The following is a 22,047-nucleotide window of genomic DNA, read 5'->3' on the forward strand; positions in this document are numbered from 1 at the left end:
AAGCTGGCCAGGTTGGAAAGCTGTGAATTCATGTCACTGAGCAGAAGGCCTCACAAGTTTTCGGTGAGTTGACAATACTAAAGATTCATTTTATTGTTGTAAATTAAGAATCGGATGACCAAATGTAAACTGAACAGTTTCACATTTAAAGCTGTATTTTTCAGGTTGCTCAGCAGTTAATCGTTTGGGCTTTGAAGTGTCTCTATTCAAAACTATCTACTATGGCGATCACTGTATGTTTTAAATGCTGTCACATAATTACTTCAAAGCACTCGCAAAAATAGCAACACTATTGCAAAGGAAAAAAAGCACTTGATAGGACCAAGTTTTATGCAAAGTCTTTTTGTTTATCACATCATATAGGCACACATTCAAACACATTTCAACACTGACATAGTCCAAAATGTCCACTTAGGAACCCTTCAGTTAAGAAGCATGTCATCATCACACCGCCGTCCCATCTTCCCTCTTCATTTCTTGCTCCTGCTGGCGGAAATAGTCTTTGCTGAGCAGAACATCCCTCTGTAAAGGCAAGCTCGGCTCCTCGACGGCCGCGCTGCCTCCCGCTTTACTCTGCTGGGCGAGAATCATGGCCCGGAGGAGAGGAGGGAAGGGGACGTAGCGCACAGGCGGGTCAGGAAGCGGCTCAAAGTCTTTAAACTGTTGCTCCATGTGTTTGGGAATCAGTCGCCAGTCGTGATACATCACCTTGTCCACTTCCTTCACCTCGCTCTCTGGTTGACCTGAGAAGTGCAGTTCGAAATAAAAGACAGCACAATCCATTAGCTCAATACTAGTCTCAGCTATTTTTTTGGTTTACATACAATGGGGAAGTCTTACCTTTGTATGTCAGGATTCCCCATGCTTTCCCATGGTCCATATTCTTAAAAAAAAGACAAAAAAAAAAGCAGTTTAAGTCACAAGTGCAGACAAATTGCAAAATGAAGGCATATTCAGCATGGAGCGGCTCCTGGGTGGAAGGAAATATCTCCCAAAAGCTGTAAATTTGACACCCAGATGTTAAGATATACACAAAGATGCAAAATAAACACGTGTTCTGTATTTGTCATACATTTGACTACATTCAACAAGGAGAAATAGTTCAACCTGCACAGGAGCTGCTGTCTCTGCTTCTCCCTCCATAACCTGTCAAACTACAACAGTTTTTCATTTATATCTAGACTCCTGCAGGTCCACAGTCCAGCCCGGCTCTCACCTCTGCAGTGTAGTCCACTTTGACCTTGGTGATCTTCCAGTAGCTGGGCTCCGAGTGGTCCTCCAGCCACGACTTCCGCGTGAAGAGGCGGCCCACCCCGAACATCCTCATCCCGGACAGGATGGAGAAGAGGCGGCTCTCCCTGCGGACGTCCTGCCAGGCCAACACGGGGAGCGTCTTCCCGCTGAAGGGCCGCTTCATGGTCTCGTAATCCAGGGCGTACCTCTGGGACTCCGACGGCCGGGACTTGAGCTCTCGGTACGCCCGGATCTTCCGAGCGAGCTCCGCGATGAAACGGACTCTCTTCTTCTTCACCATGGCTTCCTAAACACACTGTTGTGTTTGTGTAACGACCAAAGCGTCTTTTAACTCGATCTTCAAAACCCTTAATAAAACATTTAGAACACGATGAATCGGATAAATATGATATCAACAGTGGTTATAATGTGTAAATATTGGCGTTAACAGTACCTGACAGTCGCTGAATATCTCTTTGACCTCCGCACGCAACTTGCGTTGCACGGCACGCTCGTGGTCCTCGCGCAAAACGTTCCGTGTGAAACGCAGCGAGCTCCAGATTAGTTCCGCGTGAGGGACATTTCCTGATACACAGTCCTGGCACGTGAAGCTAAAGTATATCGTATGAAATAACTCCTGGAAAAAATCAATCAAACTAAACTACTTTTTTTTTCTGTAGGAAGCTTGCGTGCAATGGAGGGATTGTTAAAAAGAGGATCAACCCGTGAATTTCCATTCATCAATTAGAAAAACGATCAAGATATGCAAATACAATTCCTCATTAAATGAAAAGGATTCAGTTGTTTCTGCATATTTAGCATGTTTATTTTCAGCTGAACGTCATGCTGATAAGTTATACAGAAAAAGGCAAGTAAAGGCCTTCATATATATTGACATGACACGGCATAGAAGACACACGGGGTTTTCTTATTTACAGTAGGGCAGTCAGATAAAAGTGCATTGATGTGAAAGCAAATATTGTGAAAGAAGACAAATAGCATCTGCTGGACCACAGTGGTTTCATGATCTATACAAAGGAAATGGTGTCACTGATGTCTCATGAGTGATGAGCCTGGTCCATCACCAACAGTGTTGTTCCAGCGTCTCCATGAAGAAACCCAAATACACACATTGTCACAGAAAATGCTTGTGTTGCATAGTAACAGAAATTCTTTGTCTAAAAGTACTTAAATTCAGAGGAATTCACATGATTTTCAATGGCTCAGAGGTGCCGCCTGTGGTATTTCAAGACATTGATCTGATGTTTTAGTGCTAGAAATAAAAACTACATTTTTACATATCTTCCCCAGCTGTCATATCCTGCCTCTTATATTCAGGATTAACTCCTAAATCATCTCCAGAGAGCTGTATGCCTCAGTGATGACTGTAAAACATTCAGTCATCGTTCAACTATCTCTGTTCAACCTAACTCTGTTGTAGTCGAATGCTGAAACAGTCACATAAAGCCATAATCTGACTGATTAATTTAAGCAGGATATTTAACTCAAAGGGAGCTGGAGAGCGGATTTACCTTCATGACACTGAAGTTGTTTTTAACATACGTTTCAGCACTAGTTTTCTTCAAAGTAAATGAATTAGTCATGTTTTGGTTAAAAAAAAACAACTGCAAAATGAGGCTTTAGAGAACAAGAATACTGTTTTCTAATAAAATCAGTACAAAAAATTTTTTTTAGACTGAAGTGAAAGAAAGCCACTTAAAGAAAAACGTATAAAAACATGAAGGAGTAACAGCAATGAAAAGCGATATAAACACGTGGCAGTGTCTTCTGTGTGACATCTCATGATCAGTTCAAAGCACAGCAATGGGCATCATTTCTTTCTTGAAGAAAAAACAGAATCAATCGTTTTTTAACAAGGAGCAGAGGGACACCATTTTCAAGAGCTGATGAAAAATGGATTTTCATACTAATGAAGATTTTTTACCTTTAACAACCATAAAGCTAACATACAATCAGAGGTGCATAAAGAATGTGGCTGTTCTGTTAAAGTACACAAAAAAAATTGATGTTGCATTCATGTTTGTTTCACTTCCTTGCACCATGTCACATTTCGACAATAAGAATATGTTTTTGTTAGACCCCCTTTAATTCCCTATAATACTTTGAGGACCCCCCCAAATTATGGCCGCACTGAATTCAGTGTTACACTGTACAGCTCCCTGTATCATTACATTATATACATAAATGACAAGAAAATATTTGTATATATCTCCACTTTTTACTGAAGCTGGTTTGAGATACTGATGTGAGGAAACAAGAAGACGGCTGAATGGCATGAGAGGAAAATCACAGTAAAAACGTGTAGGCGGAAAGACAGTTGTACCGCTCCTCCAATCCTGCCGATTGTTCTTCAATCTGGGAAAACCTTGTCGTTGGAGAAAGCTCGAGGCAGGCGGGCGACACCGGGTCGGACGTCCCGCCTATGTCTGGTCGGAGGTAGGATTCCAGCTCTCCAGTCACGTCCAGCGGCATCTCTTCCTCTGACAGGCTTCGGGGTCCGACGTGCAGCCCTCGGAGTCGCTCTCGGAGGACGACGGGCCGGCCAGTGGCGGGATGGGCGACCGCTCGGACCGCTCGGGCACGTCCAGGGCTTCTTCTGCCGTGCCGCCGTTGAGACTAAGCACCCAACCCAGTTTGTTGTGTAGCAGGTGGCGCAGCCCCGGCGGCAACGGCAAGACGTCCAGGGTGTCTATGCAGTCCGGCAGCAGCTGGCGGAGACGGGCGCAGCAGAGGTACAGCAGCGAGGTGGGCGCAGAGCAGGACCTGATCACCTTCATGCTGCTCTTCGCCGCCGTGGAGCACACCATCGGATAGAACCTTTTGTTTTGTAACTCGGTGGCAGCAACACCTGGATGGAGAGAAATGGCTGCTTTAGCTGGGCGATCTCGCTCCTTGACCAAATGAGTTCATTTTTGCATCAGATTGCCGATTATTGATTCATTCAAATAGCAGAATTTGTACCAACCTATACACTTTCGATTTTTGAAGAAAGTGAGAGTCCCGTGCCACGTGTCCAGGTGAACCCCAATGATCGACCCTTGTCCAAACCGGGAGGAAAAGTTCATTTTGTCGCCTTTATGGTGCAACAAACCTAAAAAAAAGAACCAGTGAGAATTATATCGAAATAACCTTCCAAGAAGTTACAGTACACATATGGTGTTGGTCTTACCAGTGTAAGAAAGACCCCAGCTGTCAGCATCTTTACCCAAAAGGCTGCAGAACGTATGTCTGTATTTGTCTAAGTTGACATCCGACGTCCCAACACCGACCATCTGTACGAATATAAATCATCAACTAAATAACCGGACAATTTAGAAGATAAGTCTTAAAAGTAGATGAACCCTGAAGAATAAAGGTTTACCATGTCTGTGCCATAAACTGGAGACGTCATCTTGATTTCCCAGAAGTGCTGCCCCTCAGCGAGCTCCTTGGAGCCGCGGATGGCCGCGGTGCCGCAGCTGTATTCAGAGTGGAAGTTCACTTTGCGATTGTCGCAGCTCAATAATGTTGCTGTCGATCGGCTGTTTGTGTCCCAAACCCAGTCAAACTCTGAGGAGACATAGAACGTTACTCAATATCAATGAATACATGAACATCATGGAGTCATTTCAAAAATGAAAATACTTCTGCAGTTATTATGCCAGCCTCTGACGGCAGGCGTCTTGTACCTTGGTCGTCCTCGCCACAGTGGCAGTCTTTAACTTGGTGAAAACCTCGCAGGCGAGGGTTGTAGCTGCTCTCAGCCTGAGAATCACAGCCACAGTAGGACTCTCCGGTGACGGGCACTGCGCTGGGGACCGGAGGGACCATCACTGTGGAAAAGTCGGCCTCAGAATCGGAATCACTGAACTTGGGGAGAAAGAAAAATGCAGAAAGACAAAGAAAAATGAAAAGTCAGTGTTACAGAGACACAACAGAGAGAGACATCAGGTTACATCACCCTCTGAATGCTTCAAGCATAATACAATAGAATTAAACAAACAAATGGTTGCTGATGGCCAAAGGCAAATCACACACTGTTTATCACGATTCTGTGACGAAATCTCTCTTCTTGTGTTGACACAACAAACAAAAATAACCTCATCTCGTAACACAAACAAGCAAACAAACAAACTCACATGACACATTGGTATTGTTCACTCACCTCTAGGCGGTCATAGTTCCAGTCCTCACTTTCAGCGGCCAAAACGAGAGCCCGGGCATCAGCATCCCGCCGGATCCCACCCCAGACGTATCGCCACGCACGACTGTTCCTGCTTCGTCTGGACATGGCAGCCACAGCGTCTCAGCGGAGGGAGCAGCGGCTGTGCAGTTGAGCTCTAATCCAGATGAGGGAGGACCAGCATCAGTCCAGCTGATTCAAGACAACATGAAACTATTGTTATTTGGGATAAGCACCGACAGCGGATGATGATAACAGGCAAGAAACAATAACTTAAAAATATCAGGGAAAAAAAAGATATGTCTGTTTGTCATTTCTTAACTTGGTGTGTGTGTGTATGGTTTGTCCAATTTTGCTTTTAGTTCTGCTGCAGTCCTTGAGTTTTTTGAGGGACCCATTGAAGCATGAAATCTACAAATGTGAACAAATGGATCAGACTCAATCCAGAATCCACAAACCAAAAGACATTCATTAGATTATCTACCACGGTTAAAATAAACGTATATAATTCACCTGTAAGACAGCACGTAAGACAACACAATCAACGATTATTGTCAATCAACTGATGGATTTTTCACCACATGCCACATATTCTGAGCTGCTTGAGATATGTGATAGATTTAATGATAAGCATAAAACACTCATGTTTGTCAACAACTCTGTCACTTTCCCCCAGTAAATAATTTTAGTCAATGCAGTATTTTCGTCTTTCTGTACATTTCAAACACAGAATACTTGTGATGCAACAGTAGGTCTTAGAATTTGAGCCCATTTCCTGAGAGTTTAGCACACTGCGCTAACAAAAACATCCACTTTGGACAGTCTGACACTTAACACGCATCATTCTTGCCATATATCAAGACGCCAGCTGCTTAATAAGACACGCAACACTGACTACAAATCAATGACATCGGCTGTAAAGCTCTATTTCTGCCAAGAGGTGAGACGTTCTCTTCAGTTAGCCACTTAGCAGCTAAAGCTAGCTACCTGTCCAGCCCGATAGCATGCTAGCATGTTAGCTGGCTCCAACAAGGTCAGAAGCGTCCCGGTTCAGCTCGTGCTGCTGGGATTACCTGTGTGCACGACACGGCGCACAGGTAAACATCAGTACGATGCAGAGCCTGCACGGCGTGGGGTCGAGGAAAGGAGCGAAGCGACCAGGCTGCTCGGAGATGCGCTAAACCAGCTAGTTAGCTTCCGCTAGCTCCGCGCTGCTATAAACCGCATTAAAGAATGGCCGGTAGGTAACGTTACCTCGGCGCCGTTAAAGAAGACAGCTCCCCGCGGACGCGTCGGGTCCTCCAGTGTTCGTGTTTTAACGGGCGGTGAGCGGAAAACCAGCGGGAACGTGGAGAGCTACGCTTTCATTTCCCATGACCTAGTTTGAGTGAAAGGGACCGTAAACAATAACAGGCAGGATCGCTCACGCCAAGTTTTCCCCACACTTACTACACACACTCCTGCGTCCACACACGCACACACACACACACCTCCTGAATCACATTGCACACACACTCCTGTCCGCACACACTCGTATTCAAACGCCTGTAATGTTAAAATCCATAGAAATACTAAATGTTTTTTAGTTGGGTTTTTACACATGTCAAGGCACAGTTATTTAAAGTTAGAGGGTGAAGTCAAAATAGTTTTTTTTCGGGGTTTTGATTGATGAAAACTTTCCTGGAAACCTCACATAAAACTAATCTGGAATAAAATATCCAGAAGCATCTCAGTCCCGCTATTCTGCAAAAAAAAAAAAAAAAAACAAAAAAAAAAAAAAAACAAAGAGCAATAAGAATTGTGCACAACGTTGGCTTTTGAGAACAAATCCACTTTTCTCAAAATCAAAAGTTTTAAAATTCATGGCTCTTGCAGAGTTTAAAGCTATTCCAATAACTTATACAGCAAAGGATAACTTATTACCTGGTAATATTCAAAACCTGTGCTGTAACAGAGAAAATGTCTGTGACCTAAGACGAGAGCTACAGTTTACAAATGATCAAGTCCATACAACTCTAAAAGGCTTTTGTGTAACAATGTTATTGTAAAACTATGGAATAAATTATGCATGGAGACTAGAGGGTTGTCAAATGTGAGCCAATTCATAATGAGATACAAAGAGTTGCTTCTGGCGAGCTACACGGCTAGACGATGACGTGAGGATTGTTTGTTCTTGGTGATGTTTGAGTAATAGGTGTTTTTTAACTGTTGATATCATATTGTATTATAGTATTCTAATGAATTGAAAGTGATGATGATTATAAAGATATATTGTTTTGTACACGAAGATAATGGCAATGACGCGAAGGGGGTAGGATTAAATAAGTATTTCTTCTTCCTACTTCTTTTGATTCATGTGAAAGGCACATATGGAGAAGACTCTTTCATCCCAGTGTGATCATGATTTGATTTGATCTTATCTGATGGCTGAAGGGACCAAAGAGTTCCTCAGCCTGTTTGCCGAGCAGGTCAGAGACCGCAGCAGCAGTTCCAGATGCTCAAGGACCCCAGTCTGTCTGAGGGAGTGCACACACTCCTGTCCTCATGTTACATGCGTAGGTGCAGAGTTTTGTCATTGGTGGGTTTCTTTTTCAAATCAAACCACATCATTAAGAGAAGAACTAATTTTCCAGTCAAACTTCTGCATTAGAAATAAATATCAAAAATATGTGCCGTCATGTTGCATACCACATACAAAAATGATGATTATGCGATTTTATTTATACGCTATGTGTAAAACCAAGCCAGGGAGCACTATGGTTCCACCTGTTGAACACTTGAGACTTTCTTCTGCTTACCTTGGTTGGAATAAGTGAACCACTATTATGTTTTGATCATCTTGAACCGGTCTGTCCATTTTCCTCAGCGCTTTATTTAAAATGCTCAGATCAGTCACACGTCAATAACAAAACCTCTTGACACGGAAGTTCTGGAGGAGGTTGAGTTTTTATTTGGAAATCTGACAGGCATGGCTGAACAGTGAGCTCTCACCTTAAACAGAAAAAAACAAACAAAATAAATAAAGACAGCAGCACTACGGGTCAACAATACTAGTGTTTGAAATGTCATATTAAACATAAATCCACTTGCACGCATTATGCACTCAGGTCATTCACACACGCGCACACACACTGTCAAATCCATGTGAACATGTGGACATCCTCCATTAATAATCACACTACATCCAGAGGAATTCCAAGCACTTATTACAATTACCCACAGTGCAATTAACTAACTATACACAGATAATTTATATATTCTTATGTATATAGGGTACTCAATAAACAGTTTTCCATTTAGACAGTTTCAAAATCTTCATAGCTTTCCATAAATAGTGAAAAAAAAAGTGATTCAAAAATGGTCCCCAAAATAAAGAAAAGAAAAAAGAAACATGGAAAAAAAAAAAAAAACACTAGTGCGCACGATTTTTCAGCAGTCTCAAAACAGAGAATGACGATAAAAACCACCAACGAAAAACAAAAAGTCAAAGGAGGGGAATGGGTAGAGGGGTCAACGTTGATATTCACACTCACAGCACAGACTTGGTTACTACATTTACTGGGGTGGAGGGACTCTGGATCACTGTACAGTTTAAGATCAGACAAATAAATCAGGCAGACTGTCCACACATCATCCCACAACAAACAGTACATCTTCATGCCCGTTCTGTATGCACAGGACCTGACACAACCGGATGGCTTCAAACAATATGGATAGGTCACATCTACCGAGGCCGGAGCTGTCAAGAGTCGACATGTTTTCTGTTGCCATCCCATCCTGTCAGACCCGCGGGGTGTAATGGAAGTAGGTGGAAATCTCCTATTTGTTCTTGCTGCTTCGATGTGGAATGAATGAGATGGTCGTTTTGGAGGATGGAAACACTTATTTTGTGGATAGGATGAGGGCCACGATGAGCCCGTAAAGGCCCAGCACCTCGGCGAAGATCAGGATCAGGATCATGCCCACGAAGAGCCGGGGCTGCTGGGCGGTGCCCCTCACGCCGGCGTCGCCCACGATGCCGATCGCGAAGCCGGCCGCCAGGCCGCTCAGGCCCACGCTCAGGCCGGCTCCCAGATGCAGGAAACTCCTGATGGAGAGGCGAGCGAGGAGGGACAGAGCGTCAGCAGTTGCAAATTCAAATCTGGATTTGATTTTTGGGGATATTTAGAGCTCGAAATGTGCGTCAACAGGTTTCAGAGGAATAGAGACGGTGTGTATTTAACCCTGGATGACTCCCATTAACGGTTACCAGGCACATTAAATTTGGAGGAGGTCTTGAAGCTGGTCCAAGAATCGCTGGAAAGATTAGAGCCGTCGACTGGTCTTGGAGCGGTTTGAGTGAGGAGCAGGACGGAGGGAGGGACAGCAGGGCGGACGGATGAATCTTAGCAGCCAGACTGCCTTTTGTTCACTTCACTAGATTGCATCTTAAGCTTTAAATCACCAAGTATCAAATAAAATCAGTTTCTTTCTCTTTGTGAAGAACTTTAAATTGTGTACGAATGGTGCCATACAAATAAACCTCCCTCGCCTTCCATTTATACATATATTTATAATAAAACCTGCCCTGCAGTTCACCAGGCAACACAACAGGAACCAGCATGTAGAAGACTCAGACAGTCGGAGTGTCACCGGGTGTTCTTACTTGTAAAGGGAGACTCTCTCGGAGATGTTGTTTGCTATCAGCACGGCCACCACCAGCCCGTAGATGGCGATGATGCCAGCCATGACCACGGGGATGATGGACTTCATGATGAGCTCCGGCCGCATCACCGACATGGCGGCGATGCCTGTGCCGCTCTTCGCTGTCCCATACGCCGCTCCTAATGCTGTGAGGGGGGCGAAACGAAGAGAGGTCCGTTACTTCAGCAGTAATTCTTCATTTAGGAATGATTTCTGATAGAGGTTTGAGTCCATACATGTGATCTGAACCACAATTCAGTTTTTACTGTAACGGTGGAATTTCTTTCCAAAGATGTGGAATAAATAACTGATGAACCAATAAACTTAAGCAACAATTCAACCTTAAAATTAAAGGTAACTGTCATAGGATGATCTTACATTCTAGTTAACTTCCCCTCTGCTCCATGGCCACATGTCAGTATTGTTTTATCATCCACTGAATCATCATCGCTTATTGTCAAAATAAACCAAAATCAAGGAGGAACCAGATGGGTTACATTTGGTAGTATGTTTATCCTGCAGTTCATTGAACTGGTTTACATAAAGCCAGGTGCAGCCACTTTAACAACACATATAAATATATATTTAAATGGATCGTTTCCACATCAGTTCAAAGAGAAGTTGATCTTTCCGTGACAACAATCAAACCACTTTCTTCACACACAGAACCAGAACTGTGAGTTCAGCGTTGATTACTCTGTGTGTGTGTGTGTGTTTGTCTTTGCTGGCGACAATCGGAGAGCAGCTCTGAGCACAGGGTGTAATCCGTTTGCTGGAGTGGGTGAAGAATTGAAATCACACAGTTACACAGATTTCAACACTTCTCACTCGCTGCTGCTGCGGTGGCGTCGCCTCGTTTTTCAGGCTTTTTTCTACCGAGACTACGGAGACATTTTCAAACGGGTCTTTCGCCTGTTTCCAGCAGCTTGTCTGGTTTACAAGAAGCACCTACTGCTTCGGTAAGGAAAAGACATTTTTTATGGTCGAGCTGTATGATGGGAAACGTGCTCCTGATGTGCCCAAACTGCACTGCGTTCACTCCCAAAGGAGGCGCAGCCCCTTCCCTTTGATCGTGAAAAGGTTTGGATTGCTTGTGTCTGTCTGTGGCTGATCAGCTATAAATATCACAACTAAATAACGTGGTTCCATCGCGTGTACAGAACTCTCAATCTGGTTTAGTTTCCAAGTTTTGTTCCAACCAGCACCTTTCAGAAACGCTGAATGAGGTTCATATTGAACTGCAGCTTCACTGATATGTGGGGGCAATAACAACAAACTCACATTAAATATGAATTCTGCTGTGCCTGTGTGTGTTTGTGGTGTAGAAACACAATCTAACCGTACTGCTGAACACCGCAAAAAAGCGAGTCGCTGCAGGATAAAGCTAAGTCAACTGTATATCGAGATGACTGATGGATGTTCACTATCTGTGTGAAGAAAAAGGAGAGATTTTATATTGAATTTATAACTTCAGTATCTTCAGGAAGGGGGAATAAAATGTTATTTACCTCCTTTCATGGCTAACCTTTGTAATTCTTCCTTGACCTTTTAAAGTAAATACAGCACTGAATTGAACACATCTGATCCATATGTGATCCAGTGCAGAGAGCACAAGAAACAGTAACCGTGACATTATCCACTATCTGCTAAGTAGGGAAGGTTTATTCTTTTCTGTAGCAAACACAGATCCTGCTGTCACACTGTAACTTGACAGATTGTGACGGCAGGATTGCAAAACCTTGAGAGGAGATTTAAGAAGAAGAATAACCCACTTGACTAGACTTTTCATGTATTTATTGTCCAAATCATCTCAGTTGCTCTGTTTTTTATGGCTCGATTCAGATTGTATTGTTGGTATGTCAAAATGATAATGCTCTCATCCCTTTCAGGCCTGTTGCACGGTGTCAGTCTATTCCTGGACACTACAATGATTTGGACCATATCTTTAACTCCACAGACGTTCATCAATTAAATAATGTGACTGCTTATAGCCAACTCTCAGGTGAACATTCACAAGCTTGCAGCATATTTTTGCTTTGATCTGCTTTGATATAACCACACTCGAGGTTTTCCCATGTCCTGCTCTCCAAAAGTTAAACGCAGTTTTTTTTCTCAGTCTGATTTATTGAATCTCTCCTTTAATAGGCTCTGCCTCGGCGTCCACACACTGGCCACTTCATTTAATCCATAATGGAAACTGTAATGTGATCCAATTCATTAGCTTTGTTATCTATTCACAGTTCATTTGTATTTTTGTTGACCCAGACACTATGTTTTTTTCCTTTATGATAATTAGGTTCCCAATCTTCGGTCTTGCTGGACTGAAGTATGTGATATTTATTATTAAAAGTTGTTTCTAATACTCTCCCTCTCTCGTGTATATAAGAACTTGTCTCAGAATATCCAGCTAAAAAGCACTAGCTGAGCACTATTATCCTTTAGGAGGATGTGTTAATGGCAAATCGGTTGTATGGACCCAAAACTATCACATTGTGGTGAACTTAAAGTGACCTTCCTCAAACTGTCCCACTCTTCCCACCTTATCAAGGTTGGATTTTCTCTGGCTGTAAGGATCATGTCTTTTTTTTTTTTAAATTGGTGAAATACAGGCTCACCGGGACACTCCCAAAGGCCCTGAGTGTTGGACATGGATCACTTCACACTGTTCAGTGCATCAGCGCACGTGTCCTCCATGATCTAAATTTCAATGTGTATCCGACATTCTCAATTCAGAGAGCAACATCAAGGTTTTTAAGTTACTCTGGTGAAATAAATCAATATTCAAGAAAAGCCCAGCTAAGCTGCAGTTTAATAAAATAATATGAAGCTTAATCATGAAATCACAATATCAAAATAATTAAAAAGAAGGTAAGAAGACAGCTGATGTTTAAAGCGGGGCCTGCTGAGGACAGGAAAATCATGTCAAACATGAAGGGACTTGACGTATGAAAATGAGGATTTGGTCTTTCAGAGGAGATTTCGTGCCTGACAGATTGGTGTTAGGTCACGGTGCGTGACGGTGGCTGGAGGCATGCCTTAAAGACTGGATGAATGAATGAATGGATGGATGGATGAATAGATGGATGAAGAGGTGGTTTCACACGCCGACTTAGAGGCCTCGGTGTCTCCTCTGCTGTATAAACCCCCAGCAGGGCAGCATTAATCGTATTTCCCAGTGTTCCTCGCAGCCCCGGCCTTGCTGTCGCGCGCTGCCTTGCTCCGCGGTGGTCTGCGTCACCCACCAGCACCGCTTCCCACTGAACACGCACGCACGAGCGCCTTCAGCCGCGCGAGGAGCTGCTCGCGGCCAGTGGCTTGATGTCGGTGTTGGGAAGCCTCCCCCCTCCTTCCTCCCTCCCTCCGTCCGTCGCATCCCTAGCAGGTGTCTGTGTGTGCGTGAGTGAGTGCGTGTGTGTGTGTATGTGCGCGCGCGAGCCGCCACCGACACCCCGCTGAAAAAAAAAAAAGACGCCCCGGTTCCCCGACGCGGTCCCGACATCCGCCCGCGGAGGTGCGGTGGCGGTGGGCGCGGAGGATGGAGGAGCGGGTGTAGTTACCGCTGAAGACCATGGCCGCGGAGGCTCCCATCACAGCGAAGAAAGGCGAGTACTCGGGGCTCTCCTCGTTGTTCATCCTCGCGCTTCTCTCGGGGGCGATGCGAAGCTGACCGTCTTCCGCTCGGGGGTCTCCCCTAATCCCACAGTCACCTCTGGACGGGTTAGGACGCGGAGAGGGTGGGCGACAGCGTAGCGACCAGCAGGAGCACCGGCGGAGAGGGGGGAAAATGGCGAAACGGAAAAAACCACGTGACCAACCATATCGGGACGATCCAATCTTCGGGATGCGGGGATGCTCCGCGCCAAGCGGGCGTCAAATACCCGGCACCCCGCCGCCAGGGCGTCGATTAATGCCGCGCAGGTATGGCACTTTTTAAAAATCGATTCACATAAATTGAGGTGTCTGTACCTCCACGAGAGAGAATATTGGGGTTCGGCTGAGTGTGAGTGAGTGAGTGTGTGTGTGTGTGTGTGAGTGTGTGCTGTGGTATGATCTGCTGCAAGTGCACGGACTGCAGCTGAAACGCCAGTCGTCACCGCACGCTGGCGTATTAATTATTAGCTATCAAACACTAAGTAAAATAAACCACAAACAGCTCATTTCCCCATGCAATTTAAGAACAACAACATATAAACAGTTCAGTCTGATTCAGATAAGAAATAAAACTACAATATTGTTTCCTGTGGCGACATCCACCCGTCCGTGCACTCATTCATTCATTCATTCATTCGCTCGTTCCTCCCGCCGCCTGCGCGGCTCGCTGTGTGACAGATGTTTGTCCTTTTCAGGAAGGAGGGACCTGTCAGGCAGTGCAGACAGCAGCAGATCCCCCCCTCCAGGAGCCAAACCCCCCATCACTGTCTGAGGCTGGAGGCTCGACCCGGGCTGCCTCCGTCAAGGTGACACTAAAGATGGGTGTTCCTGAAGGGGCGGTGCGCCCCACCTCCACTAAACACTGCTTTTACTTATTGTTGTGGAAATTTTTTGATTAATATTTGAATTGTACCTCATCATACTTGTTTTCTTATTAATACGGTTGGTTTAATTTTACTGCATTTTCTGATCAGGTATGTTTTTTTTCTTGGTTAAAGTAAATTAATTATCCTCATGAGTGCAGTAATAATCATCTGACTACTTTTTTCATCCAAAATGTTCTTGCAGTGGCAATGCAATAAAAAAATGCACTCATTTTAATCCTAGTCCAGTAGTTTTCGTAATTTTTACACACTTCGCACTAAATCGTTGCAGTTTTTCTGTGTTGAACTAATCCATAGCTCATAAAGCAATCACTTCAAACACTGTGGCAAACATGAAATTTTATATTCATCCATGTCCTTGAGAGGGCTGTTTGAACTCTTTAAGGGGAATCATGTGAGTGTACTTATTCAGAGAGATTTCTCCGGAATGAAAAGTGAATGCAGAGCAGCTGAAAAAAATGCTGCATGCACATGACTGTCAGCAGCCTCTGCACACTGTGACAGGAGGGAAAAAGTGCCACTGATTCTGACCAGAGCTGATTCATGTGAGCTGTTCCTGCTGTATGACCACCAGGAAAAGACTCTTTAACTCCACTCTATTTAATTTTAAAAAAGTATCATGAAAATTCTATAATATCCAGTGCAGCTGTAATATTTTAAAAAGTCTTTACATGATGATACAAAGGATCATTTTGACAACATAACTGAGGTTTTTGTGACTCTGTTGATTGTTTGACATGATTCGCATTTTGTTGTAGATCTTCCAGGTTGAATATCGAGAATAATTATTATGTTGTTTTAAATATTTCCCTTTAAACCAATGTGGATATCAATAGATCCCTTTTTTATTCACATTTCAAAATAATTTTGTTATATTCCGTAGGCTACATTTTTTTTTCCAGTCACCATTCAGTGTAACTGTCCTTTGTCCTGTTTTCCAACATCTTTAAATCTCCTGGAGGCATTTCCACACAGCTTCCTCAGATAGTCTGCGGTCTGAACACCTCGGTAAACTTGCCACAGGTCTTGTGTGGATTTACTCGTGTCGCCGTCTCTTGGTATAATCCCAGAGATCAGAGCTCTGTGGGGGCCAGGCCATCTGTTAGAGGACTGCAAGCTCTCCTTGCTGCTTGAAGGTGGATCCAAATGACCCTGGCTGTGTTTGGGCTCAGTGTCATGCTACAAAAGGCTTTTGGAGATCCTATGCGATGCATGTAAATAAAAGTGTATAAAGGTTTTTTATAGGCGCAGCTTTAACAGGTCCCACAGCACCATCTACTGGCTGAGTCGCTGAACTGCCCTGGGTTTATTCTGATTACTTTTAATTTATTATAATCTATATTAAAGGCTTTTAAAGTGATGGAGGATAAACTCACCCTCACCCCCACCCCACCCACCCACTTAGACTGCTACAAAAAAAAAAAACTCATCTCGCCATGTAGTTTTAGTTAAATTCTGGACTTTCAAATGTTTTCGGGTTTTCTTATTGGGAATTAAAAGTCTTTTCATTCTAGTTAAGTACGGCAAGAATTTTTCTCTTTCTTTGTGTGTTTAAATGAAAAGAGTAAGGTTTAACCCTCCACTTATCCCTGCTTTTCACGATTTCTTCTTAAAAATGAAAAAGGCGTCCTTCTGACTCCCAGCTGCTTTCTGCATTTCAACCAGGATTGAATAAAGCAGATATTAAAATTATGTTTTCACCTCCAACACTGGAACCAGTGAAACCTCTGTTCAGAAATATATTTTTTATTTGAAGGAGTGGTACAAAAACATGCTGGGAGGTTTGAACTTTATTCGAGTGTCCCTAAAGTCAAAAATAAAAAAAAATGATTGCAACAAAATCGATTACATAAACTGATTATTTCCTTGTGAAACCAAAAATATTTCAAGTTGTCATCTCAATTTCTGTTTGCAAGAAAAACCGACCAAAAAACTTTAAACTGGCAACATCATAATATTGAGCTTATTTGTCTGTTAAAGCCTACTTTTGTCTTTATATATATATATATATATTTTTTTTTTTTTTCAAACTGTAAAATGTAAATATATATGACCAAGATGACTTTAGCTTGTAGAAATGTTAAGGTCTAGTTTTACTCGCATCAACCAGGAGATGTCAGTATTGCCAATTTTATGTATTCCCATGCCTCCATAGGCCATAGGACCATATAGATATTACTTTCTTTCATGATTACATAATTCACCCCATACTGATAATTTAAGACATTATTAGCTGCAGTCCATCATTGAAAGTTGTCAGGATCTTTTCGTTCTTCTGCAGTGAGGACTTGGTTATTTGGTCAGTTTTAACTCGGTAGGTTACAAGGTTTGCTATCATCTGTAATATTTGTTGAATCCAGACGTACAGTAAGAAAAGAGAGCTTCACTCAAGTGGTCACTGGCACACAGTATTTTAATGAAAGGTCAAGTTAAAATAAAAACATCTTAATGAAAGAAGCAGACATTAAAAACCATAAATATGCTACATTACTCTAATCACACTTCTCTCTAACACAATGTAGCGAATGTAGGAGCTCAGTGTTAGGAAACACTCAGGATTGATCTCATCAGCATTTGCGGTAGAAGAGAAGATTTTCCCGACGACTGTGACGTGAAAACGTTGTGACTCGACTCCAGACGAATGCTGCTCCACACTGTCCGGCCTAAGACACATTAACACAAACACACACACACACGCGCGCGCGCTCAGTCTTGTATTTCTATCCTTGTGGGGACCGTCCATTGACTCCCATTCATGTCTAGCCCCTAACCCTGACCCTTACCCTAACCCTAACCCACACCACAACAAAGCCTAACCCTAAAGAAATGTTTTTGCACTTTTACTTTTTTCAGTAACAACAACATGGTCAAGAAAACACTGTTTCTCCTACTTAGGACCGGAAAAAGGTCCCCACAAGGCACGTCGTTCCACGTTTTGCTATCCTTGTGGGGACATTTGGCCCCGACAAGGATAGAAATACGAGAACGCGCACACGCACACACACACACACACACACACACACACACACACACACACACACACACACACACACACACACACACACACACACACACACACACACACACACACAACCCCACACACACTCTAAAAGGTATACTTGCCAGCAAAAACACAGTCTTACTCCATATTTAAAAATTGTTGCAGGAGAAATTGCAGGATTTTTACATTACTAATTCAACACCCTGATTGCCTTTGGCAAAATATGAACAAATGTTACTGATTTCAAAGTAAAAAAAAAAAAAAAGAGAGAGAGAGAGTCAGATTTCACTAATAAAAAGAAAAAAAAAACAATCCCTCCTACTGCTCTAAGCACTCCCATGCTTCCCTCCATCACTTGGTAATGATGTAGGGCTCACACCAGCCAAAAGACTTTGCTCAGTTTGGGCCCGATATTTCTAAATATGCACCTTAAACTCAAGAAAAAGCCAAATACGTGTATCTGATGTGAAAGATCAATTTACTCGACGTGCACAGGGTCGGCCACCGCCGAGCCAGGCTGTAAAGTGGTCACAGATAAAAGGTCTGATCACTATTACACAAGCTTAAAAGAAAAAAAACAAAAAAAACAAACAATCCAACACCCACTGGTGCATGAGTGACTACAACTCCCACTCTTCCACACACCAAACCCTGCACTCATTCAGTCCACTTTCCAGCACAACTAGCAATTGGGATAGTGATATCGGCAAATGTGTTGTCGTGGCCGCTGGAAAAACATGGAGGACAGACAAAGATAAGGCATCACATGCTATTCTTGGCAAAGCTGTATGAAGTGAACGTTTTGCACAGCGATGGCTCGAACGCGGGATGAGGAAGCTACACTGGAACCCTTTTGAGCTGAGTGGATGATACAACTTTTGCAAAAAAAAAGTCATGAAGAAAAGACGAACACTTCCTCCTCAGTCCCAGCCGTTGTCCTTTATCATGTGGGACAGCTCGATGATGTACTTCCCCTCCTTGTACTTCTGACTCAGCTCAAAAGCCTGTTCCTGCAGAAGAAAATGACATAGAAATTACATAAAAATTACAAAGAGAAAATGGTGTGTGGGTGGTAGCAAATGCTTGCTTTTTTGGATGGGCATGCTTACATATTTCCAGCCCAGTGTGGTGTGACAGTTTTCACAGTAGATGTCGGCCACTGCGTGCAGCCCTGTGAGCAGCAGCCTCTCCTCTGCGGGACCACAGCCAACGTTGACCCTGAAAGCAACAGTGCAGTATCGTCACATAAGAGCTGCTCTCTGAATCCCAGAAGGCTTCACAATAAGTACAATGCCCTCTTTAGCTCGTATTGACAAACTGCTGGGGCTATACTTTAATTTCAAATGGAAATACTGCAACACTTTTCAATGGGCAAAGCCTCCCCTGAGCCGTTAATGATTTTTGTGAAGGGATGCTGCCAATTAAAAGCCAAATTCATGTTGATTCATGACCCAGTGACCCAGGAGAAACCATGAATCTACAGACTCCCCTGCAACTTCAAGGTCTAATCTGGAGCAAATTAAATATTCCATCGACAATGTGTGTCTGTATACAGATATCTGAAACTAGGCTGGGAGGAAAAAAAGAGATAAACTTCCGCAATGTTGCTTTTGTGGAGCTGTGATTGCAAGAAATCTTCAGGGAAACTTTGATAAGTACAATGTGACAACATGTGGAAAACGTTTTAAATAAAACACTCACACAGAGTTGAAGAGGTAGGCTCGGCCCTGGCTGCCTTGAAAAGACTGGAACACAAAAGGGGCAGAAAGAGCAAAAATTAACTTAACACGTTGACTTAAAGGAAAACACGACGTCGACTCTAAATTTCTCTGATTTGTTTTGGGAGTGGGTTTTCCACTTTGTCTGATCACTGGGCGGTGAAGTCGTGTCCGAGCCACCTGATATGATCAAACACAACAACAAAGCCTGGCAGCACACTGACCTTGGAGATAAGATCGTCATGGTTGGCCAGATGGGCGCGGCAGTGCACACAGCTGTAACGGCGGTGGCAGGAGTCCAGGTAGGCCTGGAACGTCTTGGCCTTTGTCAGCTTCACCATATCTGAATGTGACGTGTTTGGAAAGAAGAAAAATGGCCATTTATTTTTAGACTTGGCTCAGTGATCTCCAGCACTTCTTTGAAAAAACACAGACACTGCTGATGACTTGTAGACTTTAAAAAAGAGTTTATAAGCTCCATCTTATGTACATTTTATTTTTTAAACTTGTATCTTGGGTTTATGAGTTGTGTTGGACTTCAGAATAGTCCTGCTGCGCTAACAAAGCTCAGTAAGTAGTAACTACTTTGAAGCTATTTGTGCATGATGACTTTTTCTGTCTCAAATTCTGAAAACCCAATGCTGCAGATTTACCAAATTATGGTTTACATAGGAGGAAACAGGAGATTAGGTTCTTTTGAACCTTCCGTGCTCAGCTCTATGTAAAATTAATTATTTTTGCTTTTTCCCCCTCAAAATTAGCCCAAGTCCAAGTGAAGATGCTCTGGAATCAAACAGGTTCTTCTTGTCACTTCTGAATAGCACAACACAAAAAAAAACAAAAGAATTTTCTTACATAATTTCAAAATAAAGTCGAAGTTGGAGCAAATGAGACGATTACCCAGCCACATAATTGCATTTTAGGTGATGAAGTCCACTCCGCTGCCAGTCGATCATAAAATCCTTATTGTAAGCTAAACATTTGGCAAACCTAATTGAACTCTAACATTGTGAAATTCAGAGTGCTGCTGGGAAATCTTCTTTAATACACTGAATCAATTCCTCCTCTGTCACTTTGTTCTCCTCTCAGTCACATATTCATGATCTTTGCAGTCTGTGTATTGTTGACTTTGGTCTCTAAGCATTTCTTTTCTGCCTCTACTATTTCCTAAACTGTACAGGCAGGTTCCTGTCTGATGCTCATACCTCTCTTTGTCTTCTGTACATCAGCTCCACCTTAAAGTTAGTTTTAAGTGCTTCAATGGCTTTCACTCCATTTAGGTGCAACTATAAAACACAGTTCTAACTATAGCACTATCTACCTGTTGTATATTTTTAACTGTAACTTGAAGTTCATCCTGGTTGTTTGCTTTTTGGTTTTACAATCGCGTAAAACCCGAAGGAATTCTAATAATCTTTTCTTGTGACTTTAACAATTGAGCTGCACCTTTTTATGACATGTTTTTTTTTTTTTCTTTATTGTGGCCTTGCAGAAACTGACACGGAGCCAAGTCACGGAGAGCCTGCAGAGAGTAAAAGCTGGCAGACAGGTTTATTCACACCGTTTTAGCAGGCTGCTTCCTTCTATGTCATAACAGCCTGCACGGACAGTCCTCGCTTCATTAGATGCAATAGTTAAACCGAATCCAGGCATCGCTCAGCGTGGAACACATGGGGTCCACAGAAAAACACACACACACACACACACACACACAGACACACACACACACACACACACTCACACACACACACACTCACACTCACACGCGGCCTCACACATCTGTTATAGACACAACACCAGCCGAGCACTAGCTCCCCTGCTAGCCTGCTAGCTTCGCATGTCAACACAGCGCAGCTAACGACGGCGCAGATGCGCATTGCAGGGAATTTCTCGATTTTCATCCACCCACCTGATAATAAAGGGGATCCTCGCAGTCCACACAGCCGACCGGTGTGACTGACAGAAGGGAAACACACACACGGAGCAGGAAAAACAAAAGAGAGAAAATGTCTGGGCTCAGAAGAGGACCACGCGCCGTCGGTTGGGACAGAAAAAAAAAAGGAAAAAAAAAAACGACAACACTGCTTTTTCCCCGCGTCTGTCCTTTGAACCAGCAGCGGTTCTCAAAGCTCCCCGACTGCCTTTTGTTCAAGTGCGGAGCTGCAGTCCCACAATGCTGGCAGGCTGAGAGGGACAGAGAGCGGCGGCCCCGGCGGGAGAAAAATGTGGTTTGTTTATGAAAAACACGCAGAGGAGGAAGTCTGAGGGGTGCAAAACAAACCGGCGGCAGCCAATCAGAGCCGCGCGGTGACGTTTAGAATGTGGGTCAACCAATCAGAGGCGGCTTCGCAGGAGCCTTTTATGGCTATCGGTGCGCTGCCCGCTGCTGCTGCTGCTGGTCCACTTTCATCAGGACTGTTTAGTGGGTTATCGTTTCCTGCTTCAGGCTCTGGGAGAGAAGTTTTAGTCCCTCTGTAGACACAATGCAAATAGTTACTGATTCCCAGGGAGGCACAAGAATTACCTGTTCCGCGATAAGACGCAGGGGTTCTTTTAAATCCCCGTAGACTCGAGGAAGGATGAGGCCTGTTTGGTTTTTGAGGTTTCTTGATGAGTTTGCATGTGAACTGACTGTTTGCTTTCCTTTTTTCAGTGTGTGTGTGTGATTTGTAGCCAGGAGGTCCACTTCCCACA

At 43.5% G+C, this 22,047-nt stretch overlaps 4 protein-coding genes across 8 annotated transcripts; all 4 read right to left on the minus strand.

Annotated features, from left to right (window-relative positions):
* Positions 1-113: 113 nt before the first annotated feature.
* Positions 114-1,759, minus strand: mrps34 (mitochondrial ribosomal protein S34). 2 transcript variants are annotated; one of them, XM_030088679.1, is made up of 4 exons: positions 1,688-1,756; positions 1,217-1,549; positions 841-883; positions 114-743 (listed from the first exon to the last, which is right to left on the minus strand). In XM_030088679.1, the coding sequence occupies exons 2-4, from the start codon at positions 1,532-1,534 to the stop codon at positions 445-447; spliced, it is 660 nt and encodes a 219-aa protein (XP_029944539.1). In that variant the 5' UTR covers positions 1,535-1,549; positions 1,688-1,756; the 3' UTR covers positions 114-444. The 2 variants fall into 2 exon arrangements, with proteins under 2 accessions (XP_029944539.1, XP_029944536.1); XM_030088676.1 differs by having other exon boundaries at positions 116-743; positions 1,217-1,601; positions 1,688-1,759.
* Positions 1,760-2,044: 285 nt separating this feature from the next.
* Positions 2,045-6,875, minus strand: spsb3a (splA/ryanodine receptor domain and SOCS box containing 3a). 4 transcript variants are annotated; one of them, XM_030088668.1, is made up of 7 exons: positions 6,671-6,875; positions 5,399-5,573; positions 4,923-5,103; positions 4,616-4,803; positions 4,424-4,526; positions 4,220-4,345; positions 2,045-4,102 (listed from the first exon to the last, which is right to left on the minus strand). In XM_030088668.1, the coding sequence occupies exons 2-7, from the start codon at positions 5,522-5,524 to the stop codon at positions 3,711-3,713; spliced, it is 1,116 nt and encodes a 371-aa protein (XP_029944528.1). In that variant the 5' UTR covers positions 5,525-5,573; positions 6,671-6,875; the 3' UTR covers positions 2,045-3,710. The 4 variants fall into 4 exon arrangements, with proteins under 4 accessions (XP_029944528.1, XP_029944526.1, XP_029944527.1 ...); XM_030088666.1 differs by having other exon boundaries at positions 5,399-5,608; XM_030088667.1 differs by lacking the exon at positions 6,671-6,875 and adding an exon at positions 6,490-6,618 and having other exon boundaries at positions 5,399-5,608.
* A 1,468-nt stretch (positions 6,876-8,343) lies between these two features.
* atp6v0ca (ATPase H+ transporting V0 subunit ca) lies at positions 8,344-13,900 on the minus strand. Its single transcript, XM_030088683.1, has 3 exons — positions 13,657-13,900; positions 10,062-10,245; positions 8,344-9,503 (listed from the first exon to the last, which is right to left on the minus strand). Exons 1-3 carry the CDS (start codon positions 13,730-13,732, stop codon positions 9,299-9,301), a joined length of 465 nt encoding a protein of 154 aa, XP_029944543.1. The 5' UTR covers positions 13,733-13,900; the 3' UTR covers positions 8,344-9,298.
* Positions 13,901-18,094: 4,194 nt separating this feature from the next.
* Positions 18,095-21,654, minus strand: ypel3 (yippee-like 3). The gene is made up of 5 exons (XM_030088684.1): positions 21,263-21,654; positions 19,578-19,696; positions 19,337-19,380; positions 18,745-18,853; positions 18,095-18,645 (listed from the first exon to the last, which is right to left on the minus strand). Exons 2-5 carry the CDS (start codon positions 19,692-19,694, stop codon positions 18,556-18,558), a joined length of 360 nt encoding a protein of 119 aa, XP_029944544.1. The 5' UTR covers positions 19,695-19,696; positions 21,263-21,654; the 3' UTR covers positions 18,095-18,555.
* Positions 21,655-22,047: the final 393 nt, after the last annotated feature.

The sequence above is a fragment of the Salarias fasciatus genome, chromosome 4 (assembly GCF_902148845.1).
Source record: "Salarias fasciatus chromosome 4, fSalaFa1.1, whole genome shotgun sequence".
Classification (NCBI taxonomy): Eukaryota; Metazoa; Chordata; class Actinopteri; order Blenniiformes; family Blenniidae; genus Salarias; species Salarias fasciatus.

What these genes read in the sequence shown, in the direction of transcription:
- mrps34 (XM_030088679.1), bottom strand. Translation starts at nt 1,534, where the DNA reads ATGGTGAAGAAGAAGAGAGTCCGTTTCATCGCGGAGCTCGCTCGGAAG. An exon ending in AAGTGGACTACACTGCAGAG is followed by an intron (nt 884 to 1,216) that starts GTGAGAGCCGGG and finishes CTTTTTTTTAAG; the next exon opens with AATATGGACCATGGGAAAGC. An exon ending in GGGAATCCTGACATACAAAG is followed by an intron (nt 744 to 840) that starts GTAAGACTTCCC and finishes TGCACTTCTCAG; the next exon opens with GTCAACCAGAGAGCGAGGTG.
- spsb3a (XM_030088668.1), bottom strand. Translation starts at nt 5,524, where the DNA reads ATGTCCAGACGAAGCAGGAACAGTCGTGCGTGGCGATACGTCTGGGGT. An exon ending in GGAACTATGACCGCCTAGAG is followed by an intron (nt 5,104 to 5,398) that starts GTGAGTGAACAA and finishes TTTCTCCCCAAG; the next exon opens with TTCAGTGATTCCGATTCTGA. An exon ending in CTGTGGCGAGGACGACCAAG is followed by an intron (nt 4,804 to 4,922) that starts GTACAAGACGCC and finishes ATGTCTCCTCAG; the next exon opens with AGTTTGACTGGGTTTGGGAC.
- atp6v0ca (XM_030088683.1), bottom strand. Translation starts at nt 13,732, where the DNA reads ATGAACAACGAGGAGAGCCCCGAGTACTCGCCTTTCTTCGCTGTGATG. An exon ending in CGCGGCCATGGTCTTCAGCG is followed by an intron (nt 10,246 to 13,656) that starts GTAACTACACCC and finishes CCCCCCTCACAG; the next exon opens with CATTAGGAGCGGCGTATGGG. An exon ending in GAGAGAGTCTCCCTTTACAA is followed by an intron (nt 9,504 to 10,061) that starts GTAAGAACACCC and finishes CCTCTCCATCAG; the next exon opens with GAGTTTCCTGCATCTGGGAG.
- ypel3 (XM_030088684.1), bottom strand. Translation starts at nt 19,694, where the DNA reads ATGGTGAAGCTGACAAAGGCCAAGACGTTCCAGGCCTACCTGGACTCC. An exon ending in ATGACGATCTTATCTCCAAG is followed by an intron (nt 19,381 to 19,577) that starts GTCAGTGTGCTG and finishes TTTGTGTTCCAG; the next exon opens with TCTTTTCAAGGCAGCCAGGG. An exon ending in GCCTACCTCTTCAACTCTGT is followed by an intron (nt 18,854 to 19,336) that starts GTGAGTGTTTTA and finishes TGTTGCTTTCAG; the next exon opens with GGTCAACGTTGGCTGTGGTC.